This window comes from Elephantulus edwardii, unplaced genomic scaffold (assembly GCF_000299155.1).
Source record: "Elephantulus edwardii isolate Elephantulus edwardi_28Jun2011 unplaced genomic scaffold, EleEdw1.0 scaffold00115, whole genome shotgun sequence".
In the NCBI taxonomy this organism is placed as follows: Eukaryota; Metazoa; Chordata; class Mammalia; order Macroscelidea; family Macroscelididae; genus Elephantulus; species Elephantulus edwardii.
In genome coordinates, this window is record NW_006399865.1 from 8,837,661 (window position 1) to 8,863,850 (window position 26,190).

General features: G+C 43.1%; 2 protein-coding genes across 2 annotated transcripts in view; one reads left to right on the plus strand and one right to left on the minus strand.

The window, feature by feature from the left end:
* Positions 1 to 12,772, plus strand: part of ZRSR2 (zinc finger (CCCH type), RNA-binding motif and serine/arginine rich 2) — a 28,188-nt gene extending 15,416 nt beyond the window's left edge. Inside the window, exons 8-11 of the mRNA XM_006892423.1 lie at positions 4,674 to 4,887; positions 8,173 to 8,228; positions 8,961 to 9,070; positions 12,270 to 12,772. Coding sequence (XP_006892485.1) covers positions 4,674 to 4,887; positions 8,173 to 8,228; positions 8,961 to 9,070; positions 12,270 to 12,772 — 883 coding nt within the window. The remainder of the gene's footprint in view (positions 1 to 4,673; positions 4,888 to 8,172; positions 8,229 to 8,960; positions 9,071 to 12,269) is intronic.
* A 2,845-nt stretch (positions 12,773 to 15,617) lies between these two features.
* AP1S2 (adaptor-related protein complex 1, sigma 2 subunit) overlaps positions 15,618 to 26,190 on the minus strand; it is a 36,355-nt gene continuing 25,782 nt past the window's right edge. The window contains exon 5 of the mRNA XM_006892397.1: positions 15,618 to 16,096. Coding sequence (XP_006892459.1) covers positions 16,049 to 16,096 — 48 coding nt within the window. The 3' untranslated portion in view covers positions 15,618 to 16,048. The remainder of the gene's footprint in view (positions 16,097 to 26,190) is intronic.

Consider the following 26,190-nt stretch of genomic DNA (forward strand, 5'->3'; position numbering starts at 1 on the left):
TGTGTGAGTTCCTTGTTTTTCAATGCAGCGTAGTATTCCATTGTGTGAATATACCACAGCTTCTCTATCCATTCGTTTGTTGATGGGCACTTAGGTTGCTTCCAACTCCTTGCTGTTTGTGAACAAAGCTGAGGTAAACATGGGTGTGCATATATCTGCTTGGATGACGGTTATGATCTCTTTATTGTGATGTTTGTATATATAGTTTTTGCGAGACTTTCTTAGAGACCGTCAATGAATTATTCAAGCCTAACTTCTTCTTGTAGCCTTTAACTTTTTATGAAAAATCCTTCACTGAGTCAATTTTCATGTGTAAAGAATGCAATGATTGCAAGCTTAGAAGTTATTCAATTAAATGTATCTATTTAAGAAATAAATTGCTACAATAACTAAAAAACAAATATTAGCTAAATTAATAAATGCTAACAGGTTCTAGACACAAAAAAAATAGATGCAATACTTGATTTAGAACAGTTATTGCTAGTTATTCGCTACTTTCCGAAGTCTCCCTCAAAACTGTTCCAGCCTAACTTTTGCATAGAACTTGTTGATGTTATCAGGGACAAAACTACGGCTACCAAGCAAGGCTTCATCTTGAATATTGTCTCCAGTCATTAGGCAGGGGTTATCTGGAGAAGAACCACCACCGAGTTGACAGCAGTCCTTGAGGGGTGTTTGGATGTTGTTCACAACACTGATTGACCATCTGCGGGCTCGAGCATGTCCACTTCTTTTTCTGGCTGGCTGGCCTGATTTAGGTATACACTTCATGGAGAACTAGCATGTCCTAAGCCTGTGATTCTCAAACATGGCTGATTTCAGGACCCGAGAGGAGTCACTTTGTGAAAATATGGGCTTCCAGGCACCTTAGTACTTCAGATAGAGCAGAACTCAGTAAGTGTGAGATGACCAGAGAAGTGTCACTTCTTCTCAGGTCATTCTGATAGCCATACTGTTTTGGTACCACTGTCTTAAACTACCTTTCCAAGGAAAACTCCCCAGCCCACCTTTCACTAGGAACTGTAGGGCTGGCCTTTTGAATGCTTTTAGACCATATGGACTCTGGGGATGTTCCCTAGACAGGGCCTAGGGATGTGTTCCAAAACTGACAAGTGTACATTTGACACCCTGGGAAATAGGGCCAAGTTTATCCCAACCTAACAGTCCTTGCAGCAGTGTTTGAACTTCATTAAGTGGTTCCTTGTTTAATTCGTTGTGTGCTTTATACTTGTAAAATTATTCACTGCAACCCTGCCAGGGTGACTCCTCGTTCATTCTTCTATGGGTAATTACATATGGGAAGAGACATCTTCTAACAAATAGTTTCTCTAGTTGAATAATCTAGGAGGACATTAGGAAAAGAGAATATCTACCATTAATGAATATTGAACGTTTCTCAAACCATCTTTCTTCCAAGTCCCAAAGAAACAATCTTGTTTCTTCCAAAAGTCTGAAAATTTTGTTAGCATTTTTTCATCAAGAATTCTATCAAGGAAATTTGACTAATATGAACCTTGAACTAATTTTATTTCCTTTTTAATTAGTATGTTTTAAATATTCCCTTGTGTTCTCAGTGAAAGTTTTATACAGCAACTTGTTTCCATTTAAACAGTTTAGATAAACTGCTTAGGATGAGAACATAGACTTTATGAGCTTTTCCTGCCATTTGACAGAGTTGACCCTTGAGACTTTAGTCCTAAGACTCTGACTTGAGTAAACCACTTCCATGAGGTGTTTGAGCATGTCTAAGAAGTATCTATAACCACGCCCCACTGTGCTCTATTGTATTTATAGATCTATATGCTGGTGTACACACACGCACACATGTATATACCTGGACATACACACAAGGAGCCCAGCTGGCGTCGTGTGTGACACGTTGGACTGCTAGCTGGAGTATTGAGAGTTCGTATCCACCAGTTACTCCACAGAAGAAAGATGACACAGTCAGCTCCCATTAAGATTTCCCAAAGGAGGGTCGTCAGGAGGCAGAATCGACTTGACAGTAGTTGAGTTTGGGGTTTGGACTGTTCTGGATACCTATCCACCTACGTAACCACACTTCTATTTGTTGGTTGTGGTTACTGTCGCTCTTATTATATTTTTAATTTTTGTTTTAGAATGGTTAACTTACAAAATTTGTATATGTTTTTCACATCAGATCTTTCCCATTTCCTTTACCCACCCCTCCCTCCACCCATCAAAATGTGCTACCCTATGATTAACGACTCCCCTCCCCTATCCTCACCCGTCTGTTCTCTCCCCCGCCTTGGATCCTAATACACGGTCTGTAGTATTCTCATCTTCTCATCCTTATACATGTCCTCAATATTCTCATACACGTTTTACAGTAATTTGTCCTTCTAGGGCTGAGTTCAGTTAGCATAATGCTCTCCAGTCCCTCCCAAGTTAGGTAGTGATTTACAAAATCATTGCTCCTGCCATCATGTGAATGTGACATAATTTCTCAATCCATTCAGTCGTGGTTGGACATTTGGGCTGTTTCCATGTTCCTGTGATGGTGAACATTGCTGTTATGAACATTGGTGTACAAGTCTCTGTTTGTGCCTCAGTTTTCTTTTTCTCAGGGTATATTCCAAGCAGTGGAATAGCAGTGTCATATGAAATTTCTATGTTCACCTTTCTGAGGGAATGCCAAACTGCTTTCCAGAGTGGTTGTACCATTTTACTATCCTACCAATAGTGCGTAAACATTTCTGTCTTGCCACATCCTCTCCAACATTTATTACTTGCTGTCCTGTTAAACTTTGCCACTACTACTTGAGTGAGATGGTATCTCATGTTGGTTTTGATTTGCATCTCTTATTGCCAGTGATTTGGAACATTTCTTCATGTGTCTGTTGGCCATCCAAATATCTTCCTCTGTGAAAATTCTTTCCATGTATTTTGGCCATTTTGTAATTGTGTTATTATATTAGTCTTTTTCCTGTGAAGCCCTATAGGATTCTGTAAACATTTGATATGAGACCCTTGTTTCAAATGGTATTGTCAAATGGGTTTCTTTTCCCAGTCAGTAGGTTTTCTTTTCACTCTGTTGGAAAAAGGTTTTTATGCTCACAGAGATTTATTCTTTAGAAGGTTCCATTCATCAATTTTATCCTCTTCAGGTTGTGCATTTCTGGCTGTATTTTGCAGTCTCTTTATACCGTAGAGTAGGCCTTCTAAGCGTGATCCCGGTTTATCTCTGATGAACTTCTTGGGTTTTGGCTTTACTCCCAGGTCTCTGATCCACCTTGAGTTGATTTTTGTGTATGGTGCGAGATGTGACGCCTGTTTCAGCTTTCTGCAAGTAGGAGTCCAGTTTTGCCAGCACGATTTGTTTAAGAGGTTATCATTTCCCCATTTGATAGCTTTGATTTCCTTGTCGAATATCAGTTGACCATAGCTAGCTAGGTCCATTTCTGGGTTCTCAGTTCTGTTCCATTGGTTTATGTGCCTGTCATTGTACAAGTACCATGCTGTTTTGGTTACTACTGCTGTGTAGTAGGTTTTGAGGTCAGGGACTGCTATGCCTCCAACCTCATTTTTGTCTCTCAGAAGTGTTTTGCTTATTTGGGGTCTCTTGCCTCTCCAAATAAATCTGATAATTTCTCTTTCAATATCCTTGAAAAATTGATTTGGTATCTGGATTGGGATTGCATTGAACATGTAGATTGCTTTGGGTAGGATTGTCATTTTCACCATATTGAGTCTAACTGTCCATGAACAGGGCACATTTTTCCATTTCTTGAAGTCTCTTTTTGTGTCTCGCAGCAAGGTTCTGTTGTGTTTTTTTTTTATAGGTCTTTTGTGTCTCTAGTTAGGTTTACTTCGAAGTATCTCAATTTGTGGTAAATGGTACTGTTTGTTCTTATTTTAAGAGAAGGGAGTAAATGAGAAAATAAGCTCACATAAAGGATTTACAGGTTCGGCCTGGTCACCTCAGCCTTGGCCCACTTTAAACTATGACAAGGAAGTGTTCCCTGTGATGACTGGCCTCATTCAGTCAATAGAAACAAAATCATGTTGATTACACTACGTAGTGATCCGGTCCCCACCAATTAGCAGGCCCTGACTATCCTAAAGGGTAGCAAGTCTCAGAGGGAAGAAAATGCAAACACAGCATGAAAACTAGAGCATGAGCTCAAGTATTAAATACTTCATTAATGAAACAGTAACAAAATGAAGAAAATTTAACCAAAAATCTTTTTTAAAAATATTTCATGACTGAGAAATTCTTTACTGACCCTGTTGCTACTTGGGCTAACTGATTTTTACTGTATTTAAGCGTGATTATGTTCTACTAAGAGTCCTGTGAGGCACCTCTGTGCCTGTCACCACAACCCGTGAGGCCACCACACACACGTCTTTCCCTATTCACCTTGTGTATGGCTTCCTGAACGTCATTAACAGGCAGCTCGATGGCATGTGACCTCGGAAATCATTTCCAACTTTGCATTTTGAGACCCCCGTCTTAAAACCATTTTCTTAGGTGTTCAGGTCTGACATTGGAGTATGGTTTCTTTCCTTACAATCATGTAAAAATAAGTCAATTACTTGGTTCTTTTTGGCAGAGTTCCAGACAGGTTTTTTTTTTTTGGTTTCTTTTTTCTTTTTTTTTTAGTATTTACTGAATTTATGGGGGCTTGTGTGTCTTTTTCACTCACATGCAGGTGTTCACGGAAACACAATTTCCCAGCATCGAGCCCCACCCTTCTGATAAGAAGCATGTTTACAACGTTTGGGATGGAGCAGTGCAGGATGGATGACTACGATCCTGACGCCAGCCTGGAGTACAGCGAGGAGGAGACCTACCAGCAGTTCCTCGAGTTCTATGACGATGTGCTGCCTGAGTTCAAGAACGTGGGCCGAGTGGTGCAGTTCAAGGTGCGTGGGTGTGAGCGGAAGCGCTCGGTGGACGGTGGACGAGATGGCTCACCCATGCCGGCCCCCTGGGTGGAGGAACGTGACCCCAGGCACTCAGTAACCACCATGGACAGCTCTCTCGTTCCACCCTTCTCAGCTCCCTAGTTGCTTTCGTGTAGGTGCCGTCCAGTATGACTCATGGTGGTCCTGGCAACAGTGGATCTGACCTTGCCTTCTTCTGTGCCATTCCTCATCATCTCCGGCACGCCTGAGCCCCTTCTTATGGTCACCGGGCTGGTCCATCTGGTGGAGGGTCTTCCTCTCCTTTACTGACCTACCTTTCCAAGCAGGATGAGGAATGCCCCTTCCTAACAACATGCCCAGAGATTGTGACACGAAGCTTTGCCATCCTTGCCTCCAAGGAGCACTCTGGCTGCCTCTTTCTAGGCTGTTATCTACTGAATGGACTCAGTAGCTGCTGGGGTGGACTTAGCACAGTGAGCCCGCTGGCGTAAGGATGAAGGAGGGGCTGCCAGGGTTTGGTTCACTTGTGCTTGGCATCGCTGTGAGTTGGGGCCAACTCGGTGGCACCTAACAGCAACAGTCTCAACTGGACAGGCTCTTTCATTTGTTCAGTACATGGTAGTCCAGCTCCCTTCCGACATGACTTCTCATGTCGGGCATCTGCAGCCGGTGGCCAGGCTTAGACACTGCATACAAGGAGGTGAACACTACTCCCCTCCTCAGAGGCAGGGCAATCAAATTCTACTTTTAATAAGTGATAATCACTTTTAACATAGGAGTTGTAATAGCCTACAGGTAAGTAGTCGCACAGTCAAACCAGAGGCACACAATTCAAATCCACCTGCCACTCCACAGGAGAAAGGTTGGGTGTTCAGTCATTCGTTGCTGCACATTTCCCTCCTCTTGTTACTCTTTGACAGTGTTTTTAGTTACTGGGTTCTTTCAGTACTGACATCGTGCCCTCAGAATCATAGTTTGTGAGGGAGCACAGACGTGATGTACAATGAACAATGAGTATTCAAATCAAACATTATCGTCAAATATTCCTGAGGACGAGGATAGACTCAGATGTAATACCCATTGCTCCCACTCCTGACTAAGTCACCACGTACTGACCATCAGGTCAGTTGTGACTCCTAGCGACCCCGTAGCAGAGCAGGACCACCTTGCAGGGTTCCCAGGGCTGCCAGGTTTACGGAAGCCGTGCCATGCTTCTCCCATGGGCCTTAACAGCTGAGTGATTGACCTATGCGCCATCAGGGCTCATGGCCAACCAAAGCCTTACTTACGATTCAGTCACATCCTAATGAATGGCTTCCTTCCTATGTCATTTGGAAAAATACAAGATGAAGGCCGTGCCGCTTGCCCTGCTGCTTGGAAAATGACCGGGGCAGGTTGGTTGGGACACCTAACAGCACTTGCTGGGCAGTTACACCGAGGAAGGGGCTCTGGACGTCTAGCTACTGACGTCAGACTGGGTGTTTGAAAGTCTTCTCTTTTGGAAAGTTTCTCTTTCCTTCCGCCTTTTCCGTTTTGAAAAGGTGGTACTCGAGCTCTGTTCAAAACTTTGGGCTGGTTAGTGAAAATCAGCCGTTCCTTGCAACACGCCATCTGTCCTAGTAGCCACTGCATGTCTTTTCTTGTTTAGAAGTATGTCAGTCATGTACTGTTAAAGACCAGAGTAATTCTTATAAGTGAAAAACTGTGCAGTAAAATATTTCATAGAGACACTAGGAAACCATGGGATTCCTTGCGTCCCACAGGACTCGGTGACTGTCTGGGCCAGAGCTCAGCTGACGCAATGCAGCCTGGTTCCAGGCACTTCAAGGAGGGTCCTATGGGCTTGCATGTGAGTCTGACCCCTCCTGCTTGTGGGAAGTGCTGATAAAAATCCTCAGCGACAAATTGTTTTCATTCAGTTTATTTGGAAATGAAAAGCTTTACTTGAGTAAGAATATTTACAGACATTTTTATACCATTATATAAATACAAATCTGATTTGTCGTTTTGGAAGGCCAATTATCAAGCATTCAGCCTCAGTAGAAAGCAGAGCAGTGCCTGTGAAAAGGAGACATTCATTCTCTCACATCTATCAGGCAGAAACGATGGCTTCCATTAATACGAGTGGGTGAGAAGGTGCCAATTAGTGAGAGCGTTTCTAAGAGCCATTTGTCAACAGCTAGTTAAAGGGACAGGGAGCCTAACAGTGGGCCCTCGCCTTGTGCACAGAGGAGAAATACTCACACCTGGAGTGCTTATTGTAGGACTGTTGGTGACAAGTTAGAGGTTCCGGGGACATCCGCTACTAGGTCCATGTTGACAAGTACCACATACCATGTTGATAGTGTGTCCAGTGCGTATGAGTTCAAATGAGTCATTATATGCTCAAATCTTGAAAAAAGAATGTAAATACTAGTTCTATAAGAAGTTGAAGCATACCATGAAACATTGATACTGTTTATTATTGCATATGCACATTTGTTTACAACCCAGGAAAGGAAGACCCTGGACTAGATGGACTGACACAGTGACTGGAGCTATAGGGGCAGGTGTGTCAGAGATAGACTCTGGATAGACAGGGTTCAGTGCTATTGTGCACAGGGTCACTATGTGTTGCAGACAACTTGACGACATCTCTGTGTGTAAAGATGTGACTATCCTTGTACACCCCCCCTCAAAGGTTCCTGCTGGTGCATGGCCTTAAGTAGTCAAGGTTTAACTGAAAGGTTGACAGTTGAAAGCCACTAGCTCCTCCATGGGAGAACAGACCTGGCATTCTGCTTCAGTAAAGAGTAGCAGCTAGGAGAAGTCCTGTGGGGCGATTCCACTGTGTCCCTGTGTCGGAATCCAGTGTGTGGCACACACTACGATGTGCAGACCTACGTGTATACATTAAGTCCGTCCTTGAAACATCGTTCTGTGGCACTTAAGCCTGCGTGCATGGACTTAGAATGGGAAAAGTACACCCCTCCTTAGCACCAAGCTTACCACTGTGCTGGAGAAAGGGCAAACAAAAACGGAAAACACTCGTGTTCACTCCCATGATGCGGATGCAGGCTGCTTTACCTTCTCTATTTTCGTGTATGTGCAAACCATTTCCTGTTTATGGGAGGAAGTGGCTCTGGAGCACTGGGCACCACGTCCTCACGGCCCACAGGACGGCTTGGTTGGGGAATCTTCAGCTGGTCATTACTTTGAGTGTTACCCCGGACAGGTGGCGCTTGATGATGTGTGGGGTCTTTGCCTCCATTGTTAATGATGGACTGTCCCGTTGCTCCGTAGGTCAGCTGCAACTTTGAACCTCATCTTCGGGGCAACGTGTATGTCCAGTATCAATCGTAAGTATTCTGAACATAGATAGCATGCATGTCTTCAGGCTTTGTCCCACTGTGGTGTTTTGTTTATGTTCACTTCTGAGAATTTTTTCACTGATTATATAGCTTTTATATGCATGAGGGGTTTTTTTTAATATATATATAATATATATAAAAAACATTATGAAATGACAGAGAAGTCTGAAGATAATTTGAAAGTAAGATACATGAATATGGTTTTGAATCTGTCACAGTATATTTATAACTTACCTAATTTTATAATTAAAAGGATAGCTGGGCTGGAGAACATAATAGCACAAAGTGGAAGAGCCAGAAATTGAAGGCCCAGATCATGTTAATGCCCCAGACCCACTCACTGCAGCATTTTTGTCCATCTTGCTGAATCACAAGGCTGCTCAGTGGCTCAGGGCTGGACTTCCCATTGTGTTAGACAGCAGTCCTGGCCATGGAAGAACAGGAACTGAGAGGAGAGTTACACTTCTGCATTGTTAGTGGTCCGGTCTTTGGGATTAACAGCCAGTTTCCCCACATCAGAGGTAAAAAGAGTTTTCAGAAATCAATTTGGAACCTCCCCCACCCCAGAGCTTGGATACTCAGTGAGGACTCCGTAGGCGGTATAGAAACAGTGAGCTTGGGGTACCTGAAGACATTCATAAAAGGATTAACGAGTCCTGGGGGCTAAGCTGCATTGGAGAACATGCCTGTGAAGTGCATCCTTTCATTTTCACTTTAAAGGGAAGAAGACTGTCAAGCGGCCCTTTCCCTGTTTAACGGGCGTTGGTACGCAGGACGGCAGCTGCAGTGTGAATTCTGCCCAGTGACCCGGTGGCAAATGGCAATCTGTGGTAAAATACATCATGCTGGTTTTATCCTGACTTGTTCCACCCACCGTTCTACAAAGGGACAGAACTAGGGAAAAGAGTCTGTTGGTGGCTGTGTGTGCACGCGTGTGTTTGGTTTTGAATCACTCCTCCGCCAGCTGCTCCACAGGAGAAGGATGGGCAATCTCTTCCTGTGTGATCACTGCCTCTGAAAACCTGCTGACGGGTCAGCTGTGGGTCCGTTTCAACTTGACGGTACACAACAACAGTCCGTTTTAGGTTTTGCTTCAGGCAGGACGTCACCTTTGAGCTGAGATTATTAAATAAAAGATGTCACCTTTGGGTCTGTAACGGACTTCACGGTTACTTTATTAGTGAGAGTTGCAGCTGAAATTCCTGGGCTCTGTGGAACCCGTTCCAGAAGCAGTTCTGTGTCCAGTCACTTGGAATGGGTGGTGGTTCTCTTTATCCCTAATGACCCGATGTCACTGTTGCTGCCCAGAACATCCCAGATTGCATCCGCACCTTAGGTGACCCGAGAGGCCGCTGTGTGGTGTGTGCTGAGGCAGGCAGGCAGTGAGACAGTGCTCCTGGACCAGAACCAGGCTGGGGGACCATGCTGATTTGGTTTCTGCCATAAAGGAAGGCATAGTCGAACTGTTAAGATGCAACCTGCTGTCAAGTCAGAACCGACTCAGAGCTGACCCTCCAGTGGGCTTTCAGAGGCTCAAAAATCACGCAGGAGGGGATTTCCGCCCGTGTCCTTCCCACAGAGCCACTGGTGCGCTCAGAGCACCTGCCTTCAGGTTGGCCTCGGGATTCGTACCACTGCGCCACCAGGAGTGCTTAGCAGTTTCTTCGCCTCATTATTTTGTACTCACTTAAAAACCTCTTATTAAAAATATTTCACTGGCAAAGTCCTGTCACGCAAAGGATTTGCCAGCCTTGCCTTAATGGAGGCTGCTGCTTTGAAACCCATTTGTTTAAGGAAGAAAAACAAAGAATTTGGAATTTCTTGACTGAAAAAACCAGAAAGGCCATTACAGAAAGGGAGGGGAGGGTGAGAGAGGTGGAATTGTGGAATTTTGTCCTCTCACAGGTCCCTGGGGGTCCACTGTTGTATTGGAGCACTGCCTGAGTGTGACTTCACACCCACCGTGCAGGAGGACAGTTTACATTAAAATAATTTAAATACTGCTTTGTTATGATAGAATTGACTTAGCATGGAATTTCCCTACCCCTTTTTCTCTTTTTTTTTTTTTGAATTCTCCTTTTTGAAGTATTTGTTGTTGTAGTTGTTGATTGCCATCAAGTCGAGTGCGACTCATAGCGACCCTATGAACAAAAAGCCTGAAGTCTTTCTATAACCATCATCATTTCTCCAAGTTTATAGCATTTCCAGAGGCATGTGGTTTAGGAAGTGGATGGCACTGTGCAGCCATCGCTCCTGCCTAAGTGTAGAACACTGCCCTGCCCTCAGGCTCTGGCGACCACCAGTCTGCTTTCTGACTGGATTATCTGGAGGTGTCCCAGTTATGTAAGCCTCTGATACATGACCTCCTGGGTCTGCTTTCACTCAGCATGTTGGCAGGGTTCATCAGTATGGTAGCACACACTAGTATCCCTGGCCTTTACAGCTCTTCTAGAAAAGGTGATCCAGTTGTTGGGGATTCCAACTGTGGGCAAGCCCCCGTTATGGAGTGGCACGTCTCCAGAGAGTAGCCATGGCCAGAATCCTGACAGATCATCAGGCACCCTTCAGTGGCAACACTGAGTGGGCTTCTACTACAGACGTTTCAGTTAGCAGTCAAGTAGAAACTGTTCGCGCTCCCCAGGGACCCACATATACTGCTTGTTAGGCGATGGGCATGATTTGGCTGTTAAGAATAATGCTCCTATGAACATCCGTGTACAGGTTTTTGTGTGAACAAATGTTTTCCATTTTCTTGGGTATGCATCTCAGGCTGGAACTGCTAGATCTTACGGTAACTCTGCTTTACGTCTTTCCAGCACTAGCTCTGGGTGCCAGTCTGGCCACACGCTCATAGTACTTGTTATTACGTGCTTTTATTTTAGCCTTCCTGGTGAATTAGAGGCAGAATTGGTCTCTCTGTGAATGAGACTCACAATTCCCCACTGTCCAGTGAGGCTGAGAGCATCTCTTCCTATGTCTGTTGGCATTTGCAATCTTTTCTCACAAGTGTAGGGTTTACAAATGTTTTCTCCCATTCTGTATGTTCCTTTTCATTTTCATGACATTGTCCTTCGAAGCACACATTTTAAAATTTAATGAAATTCAGTGTTTTTTCCCTTTTGGCCTATGCTTTTCCTTTTTTGTTGTTGTTATGTGCCATCGAGTCACCTGTGACTCATAGTGACTCTGTGTACAGCAGCTCTGAAGCCTGCCCTGTCCTGAGCCAGTCTCACTAACTCCAGCACACTTACCCCCATTGCCCCAGATACTGTATCATTCTCATCTGGGGTCTTCCTCTCCTGCACTGTCCCTCTACCCTTCCAAGCATGGTGTCCTTCTCCAAGGATTGGTCCCTCCTGGCCATATGCCCAACTATGTGAGATGGAACTTCAAAATCCTAGCCTCCAAGGAGAAGTCTGGTTTCACCCTCTTCAAGACAGACCTGTGTGTTCTCCTGGTGGTGGCAAGAAGCTGTGCTGCAATCCCAAAGGCATGTAGTTCAAATTCCACCAGTTGCTCCATGGGAAAAGGATGGGCAGTCTCCTCCCAGACAACTGCCTCTGAAAACCCACTGCAGGGTCACTTTTTCATTGCAATCTAAGTTTTGTATTTAACAAAAAAGTTTGCACATGCCAAAGGTCTCAGTTATTGAAAGAGATTCCACCTTTGACAAGAATGTTCCCTAATAAAAGCACCTGCCAAAGCTGAAGCATTAGCGCAGTGTTTATTGTTTTTTGTGCATGGAAAGTGTCTCCTCCGCCCACAGGAGGCCTTGTTGGCCTGGAGTCAGCCCCCTAGGACCACCTGTCTCTGCTGGTTAGAGATCCCAGCTGCGAATCAGTGGCAAGGTGACAGCCCAGGAAGGCTGGCTGTCCACCCTCTGGTCAGTGGTACTCGGAACCGGAACCCACCCGGGTCACGGGATGTTCTAAAGGACTCGACGGCACACAGCAACAACAAAATGGATCAAGCCCCATCTCCCGAATACACGCTTTGTAACTGCTGTTTCCTAACTAACTTGCATTTCAGGTTTGTTTGAAAGCCAGCAGTGTCCGAGAGGAAAACACTGCAACTTTCTTCACGTGTTCAGAAACCCCAACAATGAGTTTTGGGAAGCCGACAGGGACATGTACCTGTCACCAGATCGGACTAGCTCGTCCTTCGGGAAGAATGCAGACAGGAGGGAGAGGCACCACGGCAGGTCAAGGAGGAGGCGCAGCCCTGGCTCGGACCACTCCTCCAAAAGGAACGGTGAACCCTGCCGGAAGCGCAGGAGCAGCCACCGTGACAAGTCCCACAAGCATGTGAGCCGGAGTCGTGAACGGCGGAGGTCCCGGAGCAGAGGGCGGAAAAGGGACCGCAGTCGGGCCCGGAGTCCCCGCAGCCGGAGCCGCCGCCCCCGCAGCCGCAGCCGCAGCCGGAGCCGGAGCCAGAGCCGCGGGCGCAGAGCGCGGGCCTCCAGGTCTAGGAGCCGCGGCAGGAGGAGGTCTGCGAGTAGAGACAAGACTGGCCACAGTCCCAAAGCCAAATAAACCTGTTTTCTTTCCATATGAACGTGTATCTTTTCCTTGTGGCTGGTACATGCATTTTCTGGACAGGAGGCTGTGCAAGTGGGTTAGCAAGTCTGGCAGAACCTAGTGCACGCTGGGGTCTTTTTTTTTTAAAAAAAATACCATAACATTTATTGAAGAAGTAAACATTGGAATTCTTAGGATGAACTGGAGGCTGTGACAGATGCCCTCTTGGGTAAATCCATCCATATTGGTTAGGTGAGGCACCTAAAGATTGTATATCGCACACTCAGGCTTGGAATCCTACTTTTTAAAGGCTGACCTTTTTTTCTGATAATCAAAAATTGTGTTTAGTATAGAAAGCAAAAGCACTGGGAAATATAATCCTGGCCTTTAGAGACAGTCAGGTAGCTTTGGTGCCTTGCTCTAGTCTGGGTGCATTTATCATTTACACCGTTGCAAGCACCGCTTGCATACTGCCACCTCCCTTCACTGGAGACATTGCCCTAGCTCAGGCAATCGCTATTACGTGATTTTTTTACTCACTGCCCATTATTTTTACTGCATAATCACTAACCATATTCCTAGTGTTGGATTTTTAAATAATTTTGTACTCCTAAGCCTTGACTGAAAATAAAGGGGTTAAAAAAAAAATCCTGTCCTAGATTTCCTTCAATACTCTCACATGTTTAAGATCATTTCCTTAGGAGTTAAGTCGATATTTGCATATGCAAATATCTCTAAATCCTCCTCCAGAAAGTAATCCTTGCTGCTCCCATAACCCAACATGCAAGTATTGTTTTAAGTGTCTGTCTGAGCTCCGGTCATATTTTCCAACAAATGGCCAGTGGTTATATGAATCTGTTTGTGCTTTATTAAAAACAGATGTTTGTAGGGAGCTCTAGTGGCAAGATGCTGCACTGCAATCCCAGAGCTTTGCGGTTCAAATCCACCAGATGCTCTGCTGGAGGAGGGGCAATCTCCTCTTGTACCAGTCAGATCTGATTTGACAGTCCACACACAAAAAAATAATTTAAAAAAATACATGTTTGTGTTCTTCACACAGAGCTTAGAAGAGTTGTACTTGAAAATTCACATTCTGCCTTTAGCATTAAAGGGTGTGTACCTCGTTCCTCCTGCCTACCTGACCCTCAGTTCCTTTTAGCTGGAAATGTCTCTCTCTTGTACTTCATAGGTGGCGGTGTGGTTAAAGTGCTTGGTTGCTAACCCAAAGGTCAGCCTTTCAGACCTACCATCCTCTTCATGGGAAAACAGTGTGTCAGGATGCTTCCATGTTCCCAGCCCTGGAAACCTGACTGGGCGCTTAGTTTACTGTCCTGCAATAGCCTCGAGGAGCTGGAATCAACCACATAACCATGGGTGAAATCCTTTAGATTTTAGGCATTTTCAGGAAGTTGGGGACATTGCTTACTGAATACGCCTTGTGTTGAAGCAATCCTGCTAAGAATTTTGTGATTCTAAGAATCATTATTTATGATTTGGTGGCCTAACGGGTAGGTATCCAAATCCAGAGTGTTAATCTACCAGCTGCTCGGCTCTCGAAGTTGCTGAAATGCAGTTTTAGTATGTCAGTCTCTGTCTTTGGAAGTTTGTCGGTAAGAACACTTGAGTTTTGACTCCTGGTCCTATCTGGAGCAGCAGTGCCCCAGCGAGGGTAGAAAACCCTGAGTTCTCTGTGGAATATTCAGAGTTGTTTGTTCATAAATAGTGGGGGAAAGGGGGGAAAAAATCAACTGCATCAAGGTTTTCAAAGCGGCATTTATTGATTGAAAATAAATATGTCAATAAGCTCTTGGTAACATGGAATCCACATTTTTTGTGTGTAAATGAACTTGAAGTACATTAAGAACCTTTAACTCTTCTGCCTTTTATCCTGTGTGTGCTTATAACAACCTCCACCTTCACATGGAGGTGTATTCTCAACATTTTACTGGGGGGAAAAAAGAAAATTCTTCCTTCAGCAGCTCTCCAAAAGTTGTTGATTACTTTTGGGAAGAGATGGTGAAAACACACTACAGTGGTGCACACTGAACATTTATTACAACTAACCGGTGATATGATAGGCCAGTGATCACATGGCCTGAATACTGGTCACAATTACAATAAGCTAAATCCAGCCCGGCATATACAAGTGAAAGTGTAAACGGTGGGGACAAGTCTAAATACGCTTATGTATGTATAAAAGTGGACACAATTACATAGCTTTAAAAAATACAAGGCCTGCTAATGCCACTTGACTTCATTCAACTCTCCCTTTTTACCAAAAGCTAGCTGTCTGTGAGACTTCTGAAAAGGAGGCAGTGCCAAGGAGGAGAAAGACAGCGTAAAGTCTGCAGCACTTCTAAGTATGGAAAAACAAAGGGGAAGCGAAATCAATCTGGCTTGGCCAAGCACACCAGAAGGAATATCCGTGCTTTAAACAATGGCTTTATGCAGTACTATGAAAAAAAGCGACACATTTTCTGTTAAAATTTTGTTCTGAAGAACTCCTCATCAACATTTCCACTTTATTTGGGGATGTCAAAACAACCTAATAAACTGACTACATGATTATGGCCAAAGAATTCATCCCAGCGGTCCAATGTGCCTTAAAAGTGCTCGCTCTTCTGAAAACAGCCAGCTATGTTTTTTTTGTCCCAGGGTAAGAATGTCTAAGAAGGAATTTTCAGTGTAAAACAACATCATCCCAAAGAAGTCATTCAAAATTATCTTTATTCCCTTTCTGTTTTAAAGTATGTAGCCTCTAATAGGGATCTTTGGTATGAATTTGTTTAAATGTTTCAAAATAAGAGTTCAGTTTTCATTCGTTTGCCATGTGATAATGCCAATTCCCTTTCTTCTCATGATACTGAAGCTGCACTAGTCTTTGGCTTTAAAAAACCAGGTTTCACATTGTAATTTGCCAGTTTCCTTTGTCAAATACAGTAAGTGTACTCTATGCTATTACCTAATTCTTTGATTCTGCATGTCTCACATAGGTGTCATTTATATATATACACGTAATCGTCGTAAGAGGAGCTAACAAACTTTGCAAGATCTAGAAAAGCATAATTTTTTCTGGATCATTGTCTCTCATATTTAAGTCCCTTAATTTACCACTTGATTAACGAAAGTTCCCTTTAAAAAAAATACTTTTGTGTAGGCCTGAACGAAGCAGCTTAGCAAAACAGTAATACTGACGAAACATCTTACACCATTAGCTAACATGGACATGAAAGGCAGTGAGCGTCTACAGTGTGTGAAATGCCACAAGAAGTCATCAACAAGGGAGGAGAGTTATGTCAGTCCAATTTCTTCAAGAACACTACGTGGGGTTTCAGCTTCCTGTGGAAGGAAAATGTGACACTCTGGTAAGCAGGTCCAAGGAGCCCAGAGCATGTGAAAAATGCTCATTTTAGAAAAGAACACAAGCCAAGGCAAAGTGTTTCTCATTCTGTATGGCAGGAGCATCCGATCAGTGCCAGCCCCAGTGATGGTTAGAGCTTTAGATCAGAATACCTGAGACTACAGGCGGCTCCTTCCAGCATTCATTTAGCACAAGCACCTGCTTGCATAGTACAGTTGCTGTAACACAAAAATCAATCAAGCCTCATGCAAATAGACTGGTGGTTTAGGAAATCACTGTTAATGACTTGTATGTATACAAGAATGATACCCTAAGTGTTAAAATTCAAACTGTCCTCCAAAGACAGGGGGAGAAATTGGTCCGAGTTTTTTCCATGGTCCTTCTGTTGCATACATTTCTAGCAATGCCATTAACTACTCAGTCTGAGATAAAATAACTGCCTAGAGCCCCATGGTTCCGGAAATGGCTGAGTGACCAATAAGCAGGTGGGGGCATACATACTGTGGGAGAAACCGCTATCCCTAGAAACTACTAGGATTTGCTTTCAGATTTCACAGGAAGCTGGCTGACTTTGGGGGGGAAAAAAGGACCAAGGTGATCTTAGTTGGGCTATTACTCTCAACAATTTTGTAAGTAAAAGGCATGCTAAATTTCAAGAGAGAAATAGTTAACAATTTATAGTATCAATTATAGTAAGTATAATGAACTTACTTTTGCATCCTAATCGTGGTGCAGCACAAAGCAAGGAAAAGAAAAATTTTATTAAACCATAAATCCTTGGGATGTTAGTTTTGTTATGTGAGATACTACACAAGGTAGCTTAATAATTTATAGTCCGTTTCCTTATTTGCCAAAACAAGGACAATAGTACTTACCTTCATGAGTTGAAATGAGTAAAGCAGCTGTTAGAGTAACATAATTGAGCGCTAATGGAAGGTAATTAGGACTCTAAACCAACTCTAAAGTTCGTGACATCTGAGCATGCTTGTGTGGTGAAAAAGGTCTGTGAAAAAAAGTGTGTGTTCCTACTTTTTTATTATAAATACAGTTCAATGGATCTGAAGTTTTCTTGACCAAAACAAAACAAAACCAGCCTTAAGTCTTATAACACAAATGATCTTGTTTTTAAAAGTGGCAAAGGGAACGTTGAGGGGGAAGGTGAGGAATTTAAACAGATGAAGAGAGACTAAAAAGAGGACACATGCAACAGATGTAATGGGAGCCTTGCTAGAGGAACTGAGTCTAACCCAGTCAGAGAGACAATGGGGGGAATGTGAACCACGAATGAGCTACGAGGAACTTCTTCCTGTGACATCTTGCCAAGCATGGTACATCATGTGTTATGGACACATACTGAAGTTCTGGGGACACGGTAAGCTGTGCAGGGCAGACACTGACGCTGAGGCTGGTGAAAAAGCAAGCACAGGAATTGACTGAGGGTTGTTGCAGCTGCGGGACAGGCACGTAGGGTTCCTTATGCCTTTCTCTACGCTGATGTGTCAGAGTTGTCATAAGAAAAATTTTAAAGACAGCCCTTTTCTCATGCCTAAACGATTAGCCTTTAAAACTCTAGGGAATTCTGATGGCATAAAACTCTTAAAATACTGAGAGAATGTCATTTTGAGAGTCACAAGAATATGAAAGGAAACTATTTTAAAAGTAGGGAGCTCTGATAGCCTAATGGTAAGAAGCTGTGCTGCAGTTCCAAAGGCACGTGGCTCCAGTCCACCAGCTGCTCCGTGGGATAAAGACGGGCAGCCTCCTCCCATGTGATTTACTGCCTCTGAAAACCCGCTGGAGGGTCAGCTTTGAGCCGGATCCAACTTGATGGTCCACAACATCATTTTGAAAAGAATTCCTACCATTTCATGTTCAGTATATGTATTACTTCTACTACTGCGCAGCCTCGAAGTCAGCAATGTAACTCCTAGCACTGGAGTTAGAACCGACTCAGGGCTGGCTGTCCGCTGGATTTGCCACGGCTGTTAACTGCCCTTGGACACTGCCCTTCTGTATCCGGTGGCATGGCTGCTAGAGAAGAGAGGGGCCTCTAGGTTAGCAGCACAATTCTCTGTGGACTGTGCCACCCGAGGGATGGACAGCTCCACTAAACGGTGCACAGTGAAGCCCACGAGCCAGGTAAGCATGGACTCACCTGTGTTTACTCAGTCTAGAGAAGGCTTTTACCCTTTCAGTTAGCACAGCCAAGAGTCTGCCTCTAGTTCTGGCTGGCGTCGGTCTCCAAACCTCACAGCACCTTCCTACAAAAATGAAAGCCTCTTTCTTTACAATCCCTGGCAGGGTTATAACACCGTGTGCTTGTTTCGACTCTGAAGCCAACGCAGGGGAAATTTTCAGTAGGATTTGTAAATAAAAGCACAAACCAGGCCGTGTTTACTGGGTAGCCAGCCAGGGTTAACAGGCTCAGCCTAGCTAGCTCAACATGGCCCGAACTATTTCCTCCCAGGATCTGGTTGGGTTCCCCCTAGTGTTCAGTGACTGCAACTGTTTACAACATTTGTGGAGATTATGTTACTATCAAATATGCATTCTTTTAAAGAAAAGGCCTACTTTTGAGAATCATTTACACATTTTATTCCTTTGAGAAGTATGGAAATACTGTATTTAAGTTTATTACAAATCTTGTTTATGATTAATGTAAAATGGAATTTCCCCATGTTCATGCTCAAAGTCTAGCTTAAAATTACCTGGAAAAACCCAAATATGAAATCCGTTATTTTATCAGAAGGGATGGAGAAGGAAAAAAAAAAGACATTCACATGAGATAACGTACATGCAATACTTTTATTTTAAACATGCCAGGAAAGCCTTTTCAGAGTCTATTAATTGAAAGCAAGCAGCAGTATACAGATCACAAGAAGCAACATGTTAACAAGCTCAGCACATAGCATCCAAAGCAAACAGGCATGAGACAATGAATATTTATGCAGTATTAAAAAATCGTATGAAGTGTACTGCCTGGCAGGGGAGGTGAAGAGAAAAAATGGTCACCTGCACAATCCTCCAGTTCTAATCTCCCAGAGCCTTCAAATGCGGTGCATGACAGCAAGAATGGGTGGGAGGGAGGGAGGGAGGGATGGAAAGAGGTGTTTTCCTGCCTATTATTACATTTGTTCAAAATATATTTTCATATGCCTGCCTTTGGTGGGAAGCTAGTTTGAATTTCTAGGTTATAGTGACTTATCTATTGGATCCATAGTACTGCAATGAAGATGTTAAGTATATTAAATTATGACTGGCAATATATAGGTATGTAACTAAGTAGTGAAACATTAAGCTATTAAAAAGAAATACTAATATTTGGGAAGATTACTAACATAACTGGGGAGGGGGTTTTCTTCTGCTCTAACGTTGTGATAGTTCTTTAAGGGACTGTTGGGTATTATTACACCGTACATATGTGTCTCACTAACTGTGGCATCACAAAATGGTGAAAGCATGGAGTGTTTTCAATTTTATGTACTGCTACTGATGGCTTTTACCCTGATGTCGTAGCTCCACATAGGACACGTGGGTTTACACAGGATGTGATGTGACTGACATTAAATACAGCTTTCATTTTATTGAAGATATGTCACCACTTGGAGACCAAACCACACTACATATTACTGCACTGCTTATTTTGACCTAGTGTCCCAGCTTTATTTTCTTTGATAAACATATTCCTCTCAGGAGATTAATCAGATGGTTCATTAATAACATATATCTATCTATCTATCTATCTTTTTTTTAAGATGAAACAATACTCAAAACATTCATAGGTCTTTTTTTTTAAGAGAAGAAATTAAATCAGTTGGAGCAGGCATAAGCTAACTAAAATCTTATGTAGAGTGAAAAGGGCTAAGGAGAAGAAGAGAGGAAAAAATACAATTGTAAAGGTATTGGCTCTAAAATATTCTATAACTATTATAACAAGATAACCAAGAAAGCCAGCGTCACCAAGCTGAGGATATTTTCTTTCTTAAGTACATTCCTCTGTGAAATTCTGCATATTCGATAAGTAGTCAGTTAGTATACAGGGACATTAAAATATTCATGACGTGGCTACAAAAGAAATGCATATATTCTTACACACAGTCCACAAGTTGAAAGAGACACAATAAGATTGCCAGAACATTATTTAGTGCATAGTAAAGAAAACATAATTAAAACTTAAGGGTTTTGTTTTTTTATGTGGGATGATTTTCAAAACTATGCCCAAGAGTTCATACTCCTCTTTTATAACGTCTCCATTACTGCATGTAATGATAATCATCCTTCAAAACAATCACCTAAGTTTAGACACTCCTGAAGGGCGGCTATATTAATAATACTTTGTAAAGATTTCTGCCAGGCCTCTAGGCTGTGCTGTGTTAACAGCATAAATCCACCATTCTGCCACTGTTCGAGTTCACTGGGATTGCACCCACAGAATAAAGGGATTGAATCTCTTCATGAAAATCATCACCCCTACAGGTGGTCACAAATGCCTTTACGGATCAGAGGGAACGCTTCCCAAGGAAGAGGGGCAAGTCCTTTCCTACCTAGTATATTTTAAGCAGCAATGGAGAATTTTAACTGTCTACCCCTCTATTTTAAAAAAATACCCAAACAACCAAAACCCACAGAACGACCTTTTTTTCATCTTTCAATATTTGTGATTTCAGAATATGACTTTGAGACTAAAGATATTAAATAATATTTCTTTAAAAAACACTCAAATGTTAAAAAAACTCTCCAAACTTAAATGTCTATATTTACATCTTAGTCTAAAAAGACAGTCTTAGAACCCAAAGTGAGATTTTTTACCTAACCTCTATAGAGTGTCCATAGATAGATTTCTATTCTCCTGAAATTAGAGACAAATTTAAGTACATTTCTTCCCTAGAAACTCTTAACTCTGCTCCCCTGCCCTCTTCACCTCAGCAAAAGGCTTAGAGGTCGAGAAAGTAAAATTTACTGAAGCCATCAGTGTATACTGACTGCTTTAAAAAGTTGCCCCCATAGTATATCTACCCAGCTTAGAACTCTGAAATGTTAGTCTACAAAGGCATGTAAACTATTTCAATAAAATCTGTATCAGAGTCCTAAACTTAACCGATAAATACCACAGTGTCTGAGAAAGCTACATTTTAACCCTCAGTTTATTCCTAAACAATTTCCCCACACAGGATAGAACTGTAGTGAAAAGAAGCATAAAGGAAACTCTCAAAATGCTTCATTCTCTCCCCAAAGCCGTCACTTTAACAGGAATCCTATTTCTGCATCAGTGGCTTAATGACTTACAGAATTCAATGAACAGCACCTTTGTGCCAGGGAACCGCTGAACCTATTTCAGTATTTTTTTTGGGGGGGTTAAGAAAAAAGAAATTATAAGTCTAATGATAGGCTACAATCAGTTCAAGATTCCCTGGGAAAATATCAACTTGAGGAAATATGTGGGACTATCTCTTGTGATTCAATGTAATTAGACTTTCCCAGTAATAATAAAATATCAAAGCAAGTGTGACACAATTTCTCCTTGACTTCATGTCCTTCTGCATTCTGATGTCTGTACTCCACGCACACTTCAGTACCCTGTAAAACCTGGATTGTGTAGTGTGATCCCAGGACTATGGCTAACGGCTACAGATCTTTCCAGTCTGTCACCAAAAACGCTCAGGCCACAAGCCACGGCCTGTCCCACCCCCCACCTAACCCATCACCATGCCCGAAGCGCCAGTGCAACACGTACCATGACAGTGTTCCCCAACCTGAGCAGAGAAGGAAAGGTTTAGGTGTGTCCACTCAGCTTTCACCTACTAGTTCTTTGAGTTTTTAGGCTGTTTTGAATAATTTTATTGCATTATATCATATAAAACCAGTCATGGACAGCTTATTGTCATTAAGATTTTAAAAAAAAAAGGCCATTTCTAAAGAGGGCCGATATGGAAACGTTTGGAAGAAGCTACCCTCTTATCTTCATAAGATAGCACCATTCCCTGGTGTCCCAAGCCCCCTCGTATGTCTCCTCCAAAATCTGCCAGACCTTGGCTTAGCAGAAAAAAAAGGGGGTGGGGGTCGCTGAGAAGCTTAATGGGTCTCGACATCCAATGAGACCCATGACTGCACTTCAACATCGCTCACCATCCCTGCCTCTAAAAAACAGGGAGAAAGCCAGCTTTTCCAGAAGCCAAAAGACCCTTCAAGGAACAGAAAGGGGAAAAAGAAGAGGAGAGAAACTCTACAATGCACAGACATAAATGCACTCTAGCCATTTTCCATCATTATAACATGCTTTGCCTGGCTTCCCTCCTCACACTGCTAGGCCTGAGTAAGTCCTGCTATAAACGCCCAAAGGACTTTTTAACATTTAAAACGCGGCTTGAGTTAAAGGATACACACATCCATGCTTAAACAAGTCACATACAAGGAAAATACCATGGCCAATTCAATGGAACTCTAAACTCTGTGCCCTGCATCACTGAGAAAACTGGATTAAACCCAGCAGAGTGGCTGACAGTAAAGTAGCTCAGGAGACCCAATGCCCTTCAGTGGAATGCAGCTCACACCTACCCCTGGGGTGGGGAGGGGGAGACAGTCTGAACACCCATCATGCTTGTGGTTTACATTCAGTGGGAGTAATGGCTAAAGGAAAACAGAACAAAAGAATTGCTTAGAGTTGTTACTACACAAATTAGCCTTAAGGTAAACTCTTTAGAAGTCTTGCCTTTAAGTAAATAAAAAGAAAACTCTTTTTACTCACTTGAGGTGGCCTCACCCCTGGGCTCCTCTGTGCATTACTGACCACTGTATCACTGTACAACCTATCTCCCTCCAGGTGACCTAGCTCTCAGTGCTGAGAACGTAAACTCAACCTTCTCAATTTCCCTCATACCACTCATGGGGGTGGGGGGGCCCAAACCGATTTCACCCCATGATCAGCTCATAACTAAGGAGGAGGACTTCTTTGTCCCAGGGCAAGGCTTCTGACTCCGCTGCAGCTACTTTCTGATCTGTTCTGCTCATCCAGCATTCACGGTCCTCTCCACTGCTTGAGGGGGAGGGTGGAGTCTCAGCATATTTGGGTTTCTTGCACACTAAAATGTTTCCCCACCCCACTACAGAAAGGACCTGATATAGGAGGAAATGCAGCCTGACAAGACCAATCAGCGCCCCTGTTTGTTCCCGAAGCCATCTACTTTCCCAAGGTAAGAAGAGTGTCCCACTGCCTTAAACATTCTGAGATGGCATGTTCTCAAAAGGAAAGCCAGCTGAGGAGCTATGATGAGAAACTGGAGAAGTTGCTATTACTTGAAGGCTTAAGTCGGCTCGAGGTAAGAAGTATCTATTCAATAATCACAGGGCGCTAAGTTAGCAAGAAGGGACTTCAGCAATCAGCCACGCGTTTCTGTAAACAATGACCTCAGACGGAAAACCTTCAGAGGATTCTCTCACATACACAATGTTGTCAAGAGAAAGAATCCCCATTCATTGAGAACTAACTAGAGTCAGTGAGACGGGCACCTCCTGTTGGTTGCATAAAGGTCCTTCGCTGGCTCCTTGCTATAGAGGACGGCTCCTGCCTCTATGTTCCAGAATACAGCGGTCCGTTCTGTTGCTCCTCTGAAAGCTGGGTCAACGGACGCAGAGTCCTTACTCCACCTTGGAACCCTACTTGTGTCAAAACCAAAGGGCACCAGAGTATCCAATCTCACAGAGCTCTATTTTTAGCAGTGGGGGGGCAGCGGGAACGCAAAACAGCCACATACTTCATAGGACCTGTTTCTTGCGTTCCAGGGCTCATGGTACCAGAGCCTTATTTCACAAGCATTTGTGAAACACTAGAAACCAAAAGCGATTTTAAAAACGTAAAAAAAAAAATTAGGGGGCAATATGACTACCCCAGCTGGGCTGATATGGCCAGGAGCGCAAGGCAAGAGCTGGCCTTCATTTCTCATAAATCCTCCTCTAGATTGAGCTTCTGGAGCAACACAAAGGCTACGCTTCCATTCACACAACTGCATTATGTTACTTAAAACTAAGCAATACTACATGCAAACTGTTTGACGTTCCTCACAAATGGAAAAAAAGCACCACTTTCAGAGGTCACACTGTTAGGATGCTTGTGTCCTACGGCTTTTCTCACCTGACAGTAGCCCTTGGGTAGCTTCCATATCAGCATAGAGAAACTGATCTGCTTTCTTTTCCACTAATGCATCACTGTCAGCTTACACTGGAATGTCCTTAGTTCCTGCTGCTGGTTGACAAATGAGGAAGTTCCAATGACATCATATGATGCTGTGTATATGTCTTGGTGCATTTGTGTATTTCCACTGAATAATATACGCTTTCTATAAAATTGTCTTTAAAAGAATGATGGGGATAACTTAACTACACCTTATAAACAAAACTATCTGAAAACCACTGAGTTACAAAGTAGTCAGGACAATTACATTCTCTAGCAGTTAATCTTACTTTTTAAATAAAATGCAGGAAAACTAAACACAGACTATAACTCATTTTAATCATATTTTTGTATTGGCTGTATTTAGAAACACAAAAGATTTCTTAGAATCAGAGCAAGGCCGACACTCCAACTCTAAAAAATTTTAATGTGTAAATTCTTTAAGACTAAAGGTATGAAAGGGAGGTGGGGGAAAAGGCCAAAACTCCTGTTGTAAAGTCAGTGCCCCCTCAAGGGGACCCTAGAAGGTGGAGCCAAAGTGCTCCCTGAGGTCTCTGTGGCCACTGGGGTGTGGGGCACTTGGCCACCTTTCTCCCACAGTATGCAGGTGGGCTGCCCTGAATCATCATCATGCTTCCTTAAGGAAAAGCCTTTATGTGCAAATTAAAAGTTCCTTAAACTGTACCTCCTTTAGATAACTATTAATCCCTGAGGTGCATGGGGAAATCAGCAGAAAAGTCAAGTTCTCTGACTACCTGCAGGGTACACATGCTTCCTTTCCCCAGTAATACTCAATTATCTTACTAGAAGTGAACAGCTTTGTTTGTTGTTGAGGAGACTAAATTATGCAGTGACATTCCACAAACTGGTGTGGACTAGGACCTGAAAGTCAACCAGAGATCACCTCCCAAAAGGGAATTCAGGTGAATCCTGGAGGTGAACTTTATTAGTAGGCATTAATAGGTTCTTAAGCATGGTTTGTGCTTTCACAATTTTCTAGATGCTTTTCCTCCCACTTCTGTATGTGATTCTTGTTCAGCCTGTTATGTGTGGTCTAAACTCGATGTTACAGTGAAAAGTTTGAAGTCTATAAATGTGGAGGCATCTATAAATGGCAACTGCATATTCCAAGGTGTTAAGTTAAACCAGGAACTCTCAGTCTTTGGAAACCCTTTCTATTATATTGGGCCAGAAAATTCTCTGACATGGGGGACTGCACTGTGCATTCTAGGATGCACAGCAGCCCCCTCATCTCTGTCCACTAGGTGTGTAGCAGCTTCCTCCAACCCTACGCGTAGTTGTGATAACCAAAAAAACCTTGAGGCATTGCCAGATATTCCCTAAGGGGGCAAAATCGCCCCTTGTAAGAACCACGGGCTCTGGATGGTAGCCAGGATTATGATAAATGGTCTGTTGTGTGTCGTGCCAATCAAGACTCAGCATCCAAGGCCTCTCAGGGTTTTCCACCGGTAATCTGTAAGGGAGCGGATTACCAGATCTTTTCCCCAACAAGTCAATGGTAGGTCAAATGTACCAAACTTCTACTTGGCAGCCAAGCACTTAACCACTGTGCCACCAGGGCTACTTATATAATTATGGTCAGCTTGCCTGTGTTTGTGAATTTCCCCTTAATGTGTAGTTTAACAGAAAAAGAGAATAACAGAACAAGAAAAGACAACAGAAGACTATCAATAGGATTAAAAATCCTCTCTATTTAATCATATCAGTAGGATTAAAAAGGAACACAGACCCTGAAATTTTTCAGAAGTTTTTTGGGAAGAACATATAATGACCACTAGCAGGGCAGAGCTCACGGAGACAGAGCAGAATGGGGAAAAAATGTGCAGCTGCTAAACAGGGTACAAGACATGCATTATTAAACTGGTTTCCTTTTCTGTGTGTAGA